The sequence below is a fragment of the Epinephelus fuscoguttatus genome, linkage group LG14 (genome assembly GCF_011397635.1).
Source record: "Epinephelus fuscoguttatus linkage group LG14, E.fuscoguttatus.final_Chr_v1".
In the NCBI taxonomy this organism is placed as follows: Eukaryota; Metazoa; Chordata; class Actinopteri; order Perciformes; family Serranidae; genus Epinephelus; species Epinephelus fuscoguttatus.
Window position 1 is genome coordinate 1,321,008 of NC_064765.1, and position 13,725 is coordinate 1,334,732.

At 43.7% G+C, this 13,725-nt stretch overlaps 1 protein-coding gene across 4 annotated transcripts in view; it reads left to right on the top strand.

The window, feature by feature from the left end:
- The window catches only part of atrn (attractin), a 251,182-nt gene that overhangs the window by 26,436 nt on the left and 211,021 nt on the right, over positions 1–13,725 (top strand). For all 4 annotated transcript variants that reach the window (XM_049596080.1, XM_049596081.1, XM_049596079.1 and 1 more), the window contains exon 5: positions 7,851–8,047. In XM_049596080.1, the coding sequence (XP_049452037.1) occupies positions 7,851–8,047 (197 nt within the window). The remainder of the gene's footprint in view (positions 1–7,850; positions 8,048–13,725) is intronic.

Sequence of the window (13,725 nt, forward strand, 5' to 3'; positions counted from 1 at the left end):
GTGAACGCAGCAGGTAGTGGTTTATCTGCACTGCAGAAAGTTGGTATTAAAACTGCTTCAGATATTCAGAATCGATATTTTTGACAACAGCAGTCTCAGGCCTTGTCTTTAGTTTGAAGCCTCCACATATCAGGTTTTTCCTAACCTGGGTGTGTGGTGCAGCCCGGCCTCAGGGTGCGTTCATGACGGTGTCAGTCTCTGGATAAAAGAAGCTGCTAAATGACAGATACTTTGATACCCAGCCTCTGTGCAAATCATTTCTGTTTTACCGGCTGCTGAGTTTTCTGTAGGTGAAGGAGTCCCTCGATGCCCGTCCCTGGGACGTGATGACGCATACAAAGCTATCACTCTCTGCATGATTCAGCCTGCGCGCTGCCTCAGCTGGTCGACAGTGTTTCAGTGAGAGGATCACGTCAGGCTGCTGCAGCATGTTTCTGTTGCATCACTACACTGTAATCTACCACGCCAGGGTTCCCACGTCTGTGTGACCAAACCAGACTCTAAATATCCCTCTGCCAAACCACACACACTGCTTTCTAAAGTCCGACAGCACTGATATCACTGTCAGATGAGCTGTGATACCTACAAACTAACATCAATGTTCAGCAGCGAGAATGACAAGAGGTGTTCCCAAAACAGGTCCTTCACCCTCCGTCCTACAGTGACCTCGTGTCATCAGATACAGTTCATCATCATAGATAAAATAAAACTGTGTGAACATGCAGACAGATTAATCCACTGACGCACAAACTAATCTGTCGCTTTATTTCACTTTCTCTTCCCTTTTCTTTCTTCCTCTCTGCCTCAACAACATGACCGCACTGGTTCCACTTCATATTCACTCCCAGTAGTTAAAGCAGTAACTTATTTCACAGGAACACTTCTTGCTGCTTTTCTTTATTTCAACTGATACTTATACACATGATATACTCACAACACACATATCCGTGTAAACAGGCTGTGACGTATTTACTGGATAAAACATTTTCATTTATTTTATTTAAATTGGAGTTTAAAGTTTTGGTGCAACAGAATAAAACTGAATCTGATTTAGTGTAAAAACAAACCTTAAGTTTCAAGATCGGTCACAGTTTAATCTTACTTTGTTTTAAGTTCATTTTAGAGTGTGGTGCAACATGATTTAAAGTTATATTTTGATTTAATTGGGTTTAAAATGAATCCAGCCTGTATGGAAGCAGAGAAGGGACACAATAATACACAATAATTAGAACAGTATTGATGCTTTTTTATTGAATAAGCAACTGAACATCGAGTTGAGTAACGTTGCCATCACTGTGTCCTAAATGTTGACATTTAAATGCTGAATTTTTAGAATTAAAATAACCAGAATTTATATTGTACGTTTTCATGAGAATTTCTAAAACATTTGTAAGGCTCACACCTTCAGACTGACAGTTAAAATGCTCAATATTCAAGAAACTGGCAGATTGCACAATAAAATATTACAGTGCTATACATATGGTCACATTAAAATATTGATATTAACCATTTGAGCTCTGCGGTAGAAACAGTGCCTGCGCTGGTATTTCTGCTTGTTGTGATGTCGTTTCTTTGAGTATCTTCAATTAATTCATATCTGTTAATCTGTACAACCTGAGCTCAAAGTTTATGTGAATCAGTAAACCAGAGTAGTTGATAAAATTGTTGAAATTATGTGAAAATCTTTAAAATTTTACATGTTTTTTCATCAAATTTGAAAAATAAACACACACACATTTTGATGCCAAAGATTTCTAAATGTAGAAACATGATCAAAATATTTCTTAACACTCCATAAGTTATTTAACTATAACATTATTTCCTCAGTGTCTTCATCGGTGCTTTTTTTGTGTTTCATATCCCTTAAATCTGAACAACCTGAAAGTTAAAAGCTCAGGGAATTGATTAAAGCAGAATAATCTATAAACATATTAAAGTTGTGTCATAAATAAAAAAAAATACAACAGATATTCCTATCGACCTGCTTCTCTGCTCCTCTCGCACCACCACGCCTTTTCACTGTCTTTTGGACCGAGGGATGCAGAGGTCTACCAATATGTAGGTATGCTGTGATATTAAAACTGCTGAATATCACACCATGAACATTTGCTCATCTATGATATTGGAAAAAAATGCAATTAGACGGAGAATCTTAACTTTATTTTCAAAAGGGAGACTTTTTACTTAAAGTGGTGTTAAGGTTCAGTTATAGTAATGAAACGTGTGTTTTACCAAATATAACCCCTCTGGTTTCATTCCTTTAAGGCTCATTTTGATTTATGATAATTACTCTATAATCCTGGTTCACCTACAATTTTCAGTTTCAGTTTCAGTTTATTTTATTTACAAAATGACAGTACACATTAATCAACAGTGTTACTGTAAATGTGCCAGTTTTAGCCAGCCGGCTAATTCGCAACTGCAGTCCTTTGGCAAGATGTTATAGAGAACCACAAACCTGAAAGATAAATATATTAAAAGTAGACAGCATCATAGTATAAAATAACAATGACATAACACAGAACAGAATCCAGTCTATCAGTGCACTATAGCCATATTGGACGCACAACACAGTGACAAATAAGGTGCAGAAGCATAGCAGCACAGACAGTACATATCACGAGTAACACAGTAGCAGAAGCATAGCAGCACAGACAGTACATATCACGAGTAACACAGTAGCAGAAGCATAGCAGCACAGACAGTACATATCACGAGTAACACAGTAGCAGAAGCATAGCAGCACAGATAGCAGCAAGCGCAACAATTCATAAGAGTCATGCAGAAGCACACAATAGCAGAAGACAGGCAAGCAGCACATAATCAGCCATGCAAATCAGAAGATGTACAGAGAAAGAAAGTTAGATGCAGAGCTAGACATGGCGGGCGACAGAGACGCAGTAAGACTCCATTGGGATGACGATACATACCAAGCTGTATATCTGGTTATATCTGTTAAGTTTCTCAAACTTAACAGTGACAAAACTGAGCTCCTTCTCGTTGGCACCAAATCCACCCTTTCAAAGAGAAACAATTTCTCCGTCGCCTTTGACAACTCCTCAGTTTCTCCCTCCCCCCAGGTTAAGAGTGTGGGTGTCATCCTTGACAGCACCCTGTCATTCCAGTCCCACATCAACAATGTCACTCGCTCAGCTTACTTCCATCTCCGTAACATCTCACGCTTGCGCCCGTCCCTCACACCCAACAGTGCTGCCATCCTGGTCCACACCCTGGTTGCATCCCGTCTTGACTACTGTAACTCCCTTCTTTGTGGTTTACCATCCATAAACTGCAACTGGTTCAAAACTCTGCCACCAGAATTATTTCCAGAACTCTTCTAGTCGTATTACACCTGTCCTGCAGCAACTCCATTAGCTTCCAATCAAATACCGCACCACTAAAATCCTCCTTCTCACCTTTGCGGCCATCAACAGCCTGCCCCTCAGTATCTTGCTGAGCTCCTTCACATTAACATACGCAGCCGTGCTCTCAGGTCCTCCTCCTCCATTCAACTCACCCCCCCACCTGCTCGCTCATCCACCATGGGGTCGAGAGCATTCAGCCGCTCGGCCCCACGCCTCTGGAACTCTCTACTGCAGGACTCTGTCACCTCCTTCAAGTCCCGCCTCAAAACTCACCTATTCAGACAGGCATACTCCCTTTAATCTGGACGGGAATGACCTCACTGTTGCACTTTACTGCTGTTTTATGTCTTGCGTTTTTTGACTGTCATGTTTTATTGATTGTTTTATTATTGTCTTTTGTACAGTGACCTTGAGTGTCCTGAAAGGCGCCTATGAATAAAATGTATTGTTATTATTATTATACTGCAAAACTGTGAAAGCACAATATTTTCTGAGACAGTTATCGTTCCTTACTAAATCTGACACCGTTGTCGCCCTGCTTGTAGTGTAACGACATCGCACATGGACAACTTGATGGCGTGAGAGACAGACTCAGCTTTCTGCTGCACAAAAACGAACACTCTCGCTGTTAGAGTTTTCATTGTAGATTGATTTTAAACACCATCATAAAAACAACAACCTCCCACGGCCGCCTGCTGGAGATTCATTTCAGAGGGGTGAATAGTTAAGACTGGTTGAATTTTATAATCAGATATTCTGTAGATGATAAAATTTGAATCATTATGGCCTTTCTGGGCTTCCATACACCATCATAACTGTAGCTGCACCCAAGCCGTAAACTCATCTACTGTACTGAAGAGTTACAGTCTGGTTCAGATTATGATGATACCCTGTGTTTTGCTTCTGGTGCAACACTGCAACAGTAATCTGAACTTGAGCAACCTTTAAACACTTAGGATATAAATCAGTTGCCACAACACACTGTGCTGAATCATAACATCAGTTTATCATGCACCATAAAACAGAGTCCGTCTGCTGACCGGTTTTTCTACAGAAGCTGTTATGGACAGACATATGTGAGGTCAAGATTGAACTTTTATCTCCTCCTGGTTTGGATCACTTTTCTCCTCTGTGCTCATTTCTTGTTTTTTGAACCCGAGATTATTGGGGAAAAGTGCAGCTTCACTCCACCCATGTGTCGTCCATTTCCTGCATGATGTCTTGTCTTGTGAGCTGTCAATGCCCCAATCTGACGTCAGCTTCTCAGAGAGCAGCTGGGACGTCTCTGCAGCATGAAAACACTTCTTTATAGATCTGTAATCAGGAACAATCCAGTGAAATAAAGACAGTAAAATGTATTAATTCCCATGTTTATAGAAAACCATCTGCCCACACTGCTGCAGAAATCTAATCCATTCCTTCCTTGTATGGGTGTGACGCAGCTCCCACAGATCAAACTAAACTATACACAAAGTCACAAAGAGCCAGAAATGTCATTCACACTCTCTGAGCCGGTCGCTTCAGCTGGCGTAAAAAAGGAAAAGTATTCTGCAAACCAAAGTGAAGCTTGTCCGCTCCAAACATCTGCAGAGGACACAAAGGACCTCAGCATATTCCCCCATGCTCATTGGCACCGTCGCCATAGCAATGGGATTGAAGTTGGGCTGAGAAGCGCGGAGTCTGATAAAAGCAGAGTGCCCCCGGGCCCCCGGTCTTTGGTGTCTCAGAGAGGTGGAGGAGTCGAAACATCAAACCGTGAAGCAGCCGGAGGAACATGAAAGAATGACGGAGGCCCTTTGTGTCGTCTGTCTCGCTCCCAAACATGTTTGTCTTCATGAGCGGGAAAAGAAACTAACGTCTCACTCCAGCGTCTCACTCTGATGGATAATAATCTGACAGTTTACAGCCAAACTTTTGACTCTGACTTGTTTACTCTTGTTACGTAAACAAACATTAACATCAGCTTGTTCACAGTTTGAAGTGTTTCAGCTGTTAAAGGCTAAATGTGGAAATGTTCTACGTGTCTCCTGTCGTCAACAGACTCCTAAACACACCAAAACCAACGATGAAGTCAGTGTCTGATGTCACAGGTCAGCCTGTGAGTGATGTCACAAGATCTTGCAATAATACAATGCATCTTGATTCTCCTCTGCAGCCTGTGTTTCTGTATGTTTCTGTATCCTGATGTGGTTGAATATTATTTCTGACCTACATGATTCAAGTGTTTTAATACACTACAGTAACTTTTACATACACATACAGTTTGTATTTTTAGTCGGCTATTAAAATGAATAAAACTACCACGTCACGTCCGTGTTGCAGTGAATGGTAGGCAATTAAATCAGTGAAGTCTGCTGAAGTCTGCAGAAAGTCTGCTTGAGGCCCCTGGTGGACTGGTTTAACTGTGGATTTGTGGACTTCCCAGGAACAGGCCGGTAAAGTCCATGAGTCTGCAAGTGCAGTGAAATTCAGACATTTGGATTCAGCTGATGTAGCGTAAAGTGCAAATGTTGCTTTCTCTCTGTGAAGTTAAAGCAGGAGCAGCTTTCCAAAGACTTCTTTAGTTTTTGTTTTCAGACGTCTTGAATTTTAATTTTTTACCCTTTTTCCAGCCGTGTGTTCTTCAGTTGTCTTTGAAAGGCTTTACATCCAACAACGCAGTGCACTAAGTGTTTTCATATCATGTCATCTTAACAAAAGAGCATTTTGCAGGTGTATTAAAGGGATAGTGCACCCAAAAATGAAAATTCAGCCATTATCTACTCACCCATATGCCGATCACTTGCAGAGATCCAAGGGGAGAGGAGGTAGCAACACAACTCTGTTTTTAGCCTCATTGTAGCCTGTAGCTCTAACTGCCTCTCTGTGCACCGCACTCACGTGTGTGCGCTTGCGCATGAGACCAGCGAAAGCAAGGGAACACTCATGAAGGCGGTGCACATGTCTCAGATCTCGTGTTTTGAGGCTAAAAACAGAGTTCAAATGAGGTTTTTCCAAACAACTTTTTATGTCGGGGCTTCAGGACACTTGGATCACTACGGACGAGCAGTATGGAGATATTTTGTGGTTTCAATGATGTGTTTTTGGACGTTTGAATCTGGGGCGCTGTCAGCCTCCATTAGGTGGAGTTGTGTTGCTACCTCCTCTCCCCTTGGATCTCTGCAAGTGATGTGAGGACTCTAAAACTTCACCTGAGTCTCCCTCGGCATATGGGGGAGTAGATAATGGCTGAATTTACATTTTTGGGTACACTATCCCTTTAACATCAGCCTCACACCCAAAATCCAGCATTGGTGTCACTTCTGTTGTGCAGTGGTTCCCAACTGGTGGGTCACAGGTCCTAAATGGACCGCAGGCGACTCACAAACATGTCAGGTTTGTAAAATGTGCACTTTATTTTTAAGTACATTGAATATACAGCACAGAGCTCTTATTTTGAAGTGCTGTCTCCTGCTGTAGAGTGAGTGATCAATGGAGAGATACGTGACAGAGACAGCAGACTAGCTCGACGACATGTCCAAACACAAGTATGATGCTGAAGATATTAAACTGTGTGGACCTCTGGAAATCTGGACCAGTTGGGAATCATTGCTGTAGTGTGAGCTCAAACATGGGGTTTGGATGAAGGCGTAGTTAAAGGGGAACACCACCTGAATTAAGAGGCTTCAGACTTTATACCCTATGACATCACTAGTGTGAGTTTAAACACTCTAGTTCTGGATTTGGGAGAGTTTACTCATATTTTTTGGACTTTCTAAGACCACAGGAATAACATGTATGAATTCTATGAAATGGGCGTAGTGTCCCTTTAACTGTGGGCGACAGCTGAGCCCATTTCCAGGATGGACGTGTTGCACCTTTGTTGCCTCTGCACCACAGAAAGTCAAACAGGAACAGAGACGCCCTCTCGTTTCCTGTTTGTTCCAACACCTGAAATACTGTTGATGCTGAAGAGAAACATGAGGTCCAGATTCAGAGGAAAGCGTGTCGCTGTGATTCCAGCTGTATGATGTTTGTATGTTCAGGTCTGTGTGGTTTTATTGGCTCACAGTGTGTCCTCTGGGTGCAAACAGAAACAGCTCAGTGACAACAGAAATGACCTGTTGAGACGTGCGGAGCTGTTTTACTGCAGATTGGCTGAGTTCGCCATCTGCTCCTCTGGGCCTGTGGTGACTTTATGTCTGCCAGTTACCTCAGCCTCTGGCTCGATGCTGTGTCGCTGCAGACGGCCCTCTGAGATGAATGACAAGTGTTGAGGCGGGCGCTTGACCAACTGATGAGGGAGGACGATGCCAGTAACAATCCGTCCTGCTGTCTGAAGGGGAAACGTTACAGCTTTAGGGCCGCACACGGCCGAGGAGCTGCTGCACCACAGCAGATGTAACCCAGCGGTCGAGAGGCGTTCCTGATGTTTTATTCAGGAACTTATTCAGGATGTGCATCTTCTCACCTTCTCTCTGTTTCCTCCTCTCTCTCCCTCTGCAGGGTGAATACATGTCCCAACAACTGCTCGGGGCGCGGCGAGTGTCGTGTGAGGAACTCCACAGGTGCGGTGTACTGCGAGTGTGAAGACAAGTGGAAGGGGCCGGCCTGTGACGTCCCCTACTGCCTGGCTGACTGTGGCAGCCCTGACAGAGGTCGCTGCGAGGGCAAATCCTGCGTCTGCAAGCCCGGATGGCAAGGTGGGCCGGCACTGCAGCCGCATCACTGCAGGCTGTCAGTGATGTCACCTCGTGTCTCATACATACAGCAGGTCTGAATAACCACAGTGTCATCAGGCTGGCTGATGCCAAGTCTTCCTCAGTGACTTCAGGAAGATCCTAACTGGCTCTGTGTTCTCAGGGGTCGATGATAAATATATATCTGCCAAGATTCACTGTTAACAGCCAGAATTATTAATACAGGATGTTCATGGAAATACAGTTTGCTCTCCTCGGATTTTCATTTCTGTTTTATGGAACAGGCACAGTGCTGTCAGGAGTGATGCAAGAACTGTAGATAGGCAGATAGACAGGAAGGTGGGTGTACTGTGCAGCCCTAAGTTGATGCATATTAAAAATGTGTTATGTTAATGGCTAAACACCCAGACACACCTATAGTTGGCTGTCGGTCAGTGTTGGGCCACTGGTGAGTATCTGTATAAGTCACCACAGTGTGTCCTGCACCGTTGCACCTGGTCAGCCCCAGATACTGAATCAGCATTGAAAATTAAAACAACAAAATTTTGGTGGCAAGACTCAGTTTAACAGCATCAATACATACAATAAAAGGAAATATTTTAAAAATGAACAGTCACATATACATCATAAAAATACAAATGACAGTTGTTCTTATTTCACAGCAGCAGGAGTTCAGTGTTACTGCGCTCACGGTGAACGTGCAGGTTGTTTTGGAGGCGGGGGTTATGGGAAAAATCATTTTCAGTTTGTTGGTTGATCTGCGTGTGATTGTGCGTCTGCCTGAGGGGAGGGTGGAAAACAGGTGGTGTCCAGGATGTGACTGTGTCTCCTGATGTAACAGCCCCGTCTGTAGAGACGACTTGAGCGGACGTCTCTCAGGTTAGGAAGTGGGGAGCCGGTGATTCATTGAGCCGTCCTAATTATCCGCTGCAGGTCCTTCCTGTCTGCAGCTACAGTACCAGACTGTACAGTGGTGTGTCAGGACGCTCAGTGCCGGAGGAGGAGGTCATCAGGAGGTTTTTAGGGAGTCTGTCGCATTTCAGGGTTCTCAGGAAAAACAGGCGCTGCTGAGCCGTCTTCACCACATGGGTGGGGCTCAGGCTCCAGGTCAGATCCTCAGACATGTGGAGTACTGGCAACCTGCTGCACCTCATCGCCGCTGGTTGCACAAAGCACCTTAAGTTTGCTCCTTAAGTATGACACTTAAGGTTTAGTTTTTCCATAGCTGAGGAAATTACTTAATGGTGTTGCTAGGAATCTCTTAAAGTTTAAAGAAGTTCAGATGTTCACTGTACTGAGAGAGATTTTAAGTAACTTCTTAAGTAAAAGTCTAAGACAAGGAGAAACACTTAAGGAAACGCTAAGGAGAAGACTTAAGGATGTTTTGTGCAACTGATTTTATTTAAAGGAAAATTTTTATTAAAGGTGCTTTGTGCAACAGATCATTGTCCGTGCACCGTGCAGACAGCAACAGGACCCCTTGATGCAGAGTCCAGCGTAATGTTTCCCTGAAGTCGATAATGATTTCTTTTGGGGATTTTGGTGTTGAGGTTCAGATCATTGTCCCTGCACCATGCAGACAGTGACTGTGCGTCCTCCCTGTAGGCTGTTTCCCTGTCCTTTGATACACAGAGCTGTTGGGTCACAGTCAGAGAGGTGAATTCACAAACTATGCCACTTTTTCAGCTGTTGAACCAGCGTAAGACAAAAAGAAACTGTAATTTTCAAAGCACCTGTGATGGTGAAATGCGCCCCTGACTGCACCGCAGTGCAGACAGCGTCTTGGGTAATTTGCACACGTTTGGCACATAAATGGCTTTTTAATGTGTGAATGAGCCTCACTGCAAAAAACAGTCCAATTCACAAAGATCAGTGCCGACAGACACACACAGTGAGATCATCAGTGTCTTCACAGAGTTGGTGGAAACTGAAGCGCTTTTATTCGGGGTGTCACGCCGACTCCCCAGTGATCCTGACAGCTCAGTTGTCGCCTCCGCAGCTCGGCGGTCAGGGTTTGCTCTCTGCTGTTGTTCTGCCTTCTGTGTTCTTGGTGCAAAGGAAACATCCGCTCTGCCTCACAGATAATTACAATCAGACGCAATAAAAACACAAATTGCCCCCTGCTGCAAAACTTAATGGCCTCTCCTCCTCCCGGCAGACATCAACGGGCATATGCACGTGCTTCATACAGTAACCCATTGTTCCCAATACTTTTACTTAATCTTATTTCATTGCAGAACTCATTCGCTCAATCCCTTCCTCTCTCTCTGTCTGTTTATTAGACCACAAATTAGCCGAGGGGTGCGTTTGTAAATCCAATCTGACGCTCTGCACTTAAATGTGAGAGCTGCTGTTGGAAGACACTGTTTCTACATGAGTTAACCCAACGGTGAAGTTCATCACACATTCACTCCGATGGTGTGGCGCTCGGGATAATCAGTTCACTCCAACAGCAAATTCCTGAACGGTCCAGTTTGTGCCAGAGTGTGCTCCAGCACTTGGAGTGAGTGTTTTTGAACGCCCTCAAGAATTAGCTGCTCATCACCCCGCGGTACCTCCACCTCACTCCCTGCTGCTGTGGACAGCTTCCCCGGGAGGAGAGCAGCTCTGGAGACGGAGCTCCAGTCGCTGATCGAAGTCAGTCAGCTCAAACTTCCTGGTACCAGATGTCACAGCAGGCTGGTGTCATAGCCACAGTGTCAGGTCTAACCTGTGTAACAGCAGCAACTGAAAGTTCGCTGATCCAGCGAGGAGTCGGGGCTGTCTGGTCCCTCGGAGCTGTGGGTTTGATCTGGCTGGATTTGTGTTGCTGCAGCTGCTGACTGGGGGTCTGTGTTCAGAGCTGCTGCCCACTCTCCTCCCAGTGAGGTGGTCTGTAGTGGATGGGAGTGAGGCGGAGGACACACTCTGATTTGAGGCTCTAGCTAACGTTGGCTACATGAACGTGAACTTGAAGCAGCAGCCGTTAGCAGTGCCGGTTAGCAGAAGGCTAAACTATCAGCAACATTTTCTCTCTCTTTATTGATACTGACTCGTGTTTTATTTCATTTCTTGTCAGACTCTGTTTGATCAGTCCGTCTTCCTTTATGGGTTGCTCTGCAGTGTGAGAGTTGTTGTCAGTGCAGGATTCACTTCCACTGATTCAGACTTTCATCGTCTGAAGGGACGTGCACGCTCATCTGCATCTGTAGATCAGCCAGTAGGAACGCCCTCTCTCTGAAATGACCAGTGACTGGACAAAGCCTCCTGGAAGAGGAGCCAAGAGGAGGAGCAGAAGCCCAGTTTTCTCTCAGTGCACTTGAATTACAACACTCGATGTTTATTATGGGATTTTTGCCCAGTGAGGCCAAAATGAAACTGCCGACCACAGCAGCAGCTTTAAGTGTCCAGAGTACCACCCACTGAGAGAGGCTGAAGGTGCAGTGGGACACAGCTCGTATAAACAGTGAAGACGTGTCTAATTAAGAGAAAGAAAAAGGTTTCTATGAAAGATTGTGTGACTCGACTTCCTCCAGCTGCAGTGAGGGATGGTGTTCAGGATAATCTGGGTCTGAAAGGACGTATTTTTATTGGAGATATCTGTTAAACAAAGTCCTGATTTCAGGATTTCAGTGAATTCTTCGATATAAAACCATCCTTCAGTCTGCAAATACTAAGAAAACCTGATTATTCTGTAAAACGTGAAGTCGGTTTGGTTTACTGTGAACAAAAAGGATCTGATTTTTACCCCCCAACACCACAGTGAACGTTTTTGTGTAATAAAAAAGAATTTAAGAAGAATCTCGATTCATTTCTAAATAACAATGATTCCCTTCGCATTCACCTCATGCTGCGTTCACTTGTTGTTCTTGCTGCAGAACAATCCCAATTTCTATCAAGTGTTTCCTTTAACAACAGGATCATCCACCCCCCTGATAGAAAATAAATATTTGTTTATTGTTATTTACTCGGTTTATGTGCACTCGTTTCATTTTAGCTCAGTGTGAGAGCCTTTACTGTGTTTTCCTGTCGCTTGGCTGCGTTTCTGTCTCTCCTCCTTTCTCAAGAAACGCCACACAGGTGACGTTACGTGAGTTAACAACCTCTCATTACATTACAGTAAGTGCAATAAAATCTTCCAAATAAGTGTAAAACCAAAGACAGACACATGCCGACCCCAAACTAGTCGAGCTGAAACTGACAGGCTCCTCCCCCTTTAAGAGTCGCGTGTCGTCTGTGCAGCAGCTCAGAGTTTCAACACGTCTGTGTTCAGAACATTTGTAGCTTTAAAGTGAATCTCTGTGGTTTGGCGTTCAGTCTCTCTCCTGCGTTCAGACATCTGCCTTATTTTACTGTGTCATGTTTACTTTCAGTTTGATAGGATTCATGTTCAGTTACTGCAGATGAAAACCCAGTATTTCCTGTTTTGGCAGCTTCACAATAAAAGCTATCCAATAACAAAACAACATGGACTTTTGTTGTGAAGAATGTTCAGGAAATGAAATGCCCACTGTTTTACAGCCGCTTATATCAAGACAAAGGCGTCATATAATGGTCAGTTTGTGTTATTAATTTGAAAGCTGTGACTTTGTTTTTAACATACAGCATTTTAGTACATGGCTGTGATGTAGGGCTGGACGATGTGACGTTTTAAGGGGACAGTACAGAAACACACACAGTGGGGAAGGTATAAACAGAATTAAAAAAGAAAAGAAATTACTGACGTGCAGGATTACGTCGGTTAGAGGTTCTGAATTGGATTAATTTTCGATGTATTGCCCAGCCCTACTAAGTTTCACTTGAGCATCTAAGAGTGCAATAAATGTTTGTTTTTTCTTTTTATAAATACTAACCATGTTAGAGAATCATGGTCTCAATATTTAGGAAGAAAAATTGTGATTAATATTTTATCAAGAATCGTGCAGCCCTAATTTCACATCACCTTTTTCATCATAGATTCTCTGACACTATTTATTTTTTAATAATTTTCATATCATAAACTTTGAGATAATTTCATGTAGATTTTCCTTTTAATCAAACCCAGGAATAAATAAAAACTGTTCCCAGTAAATATCCGTTGCAGCAGAGCTCTGAGCGGCTCCTCTGAAGCAGTTGGAGGTTTAGTAAAGAGTGTGACTGACTTTATCCGTCCAGATTTTGCCTGTTTATCTGGTGATTCAACCCAGCGCCTCTTCAGCAGCTCTAAGCCTCCACCAGTGTTATGGAGGCTCCTGCTGCCCCCACAGCCTCCATCTGCTGGAACCTGATGGACTTCACATGAACTTTCTGCAGCATCAGCTTCCTGCTCTGTTTTATTTATATTTCCTGAGATGGCCTGACACTACTGTATCTTTGAATCAGACCATATGGGCGTCCTAACAGCTCTATTAGTTCTTAAACGGCTCCACTGCGCCACTCCGCGCAAGCAGAGACAACGGCTTAATTTAACTGCAGTTATATCAGCAGCTCAGTGTGCTCACCATCTAATTACTGAAGCTGAGGGAGTTGGGAAGCAGACTGGCGTTTTCTTTAGCCTTTATTACCCTGTCATGGTGTGTTAGCCGAGGAATAGCACACTTAGTGTACTCCGTGCTGCCAGCTCCCAAATGAACTCATTTTCTACACCAACCAGTGCAGACGCAGACAGATGCCTGTTTAGTCAAGCCAGTCGTGCATTTAATCTCTCTTTCACAGATGTGGAG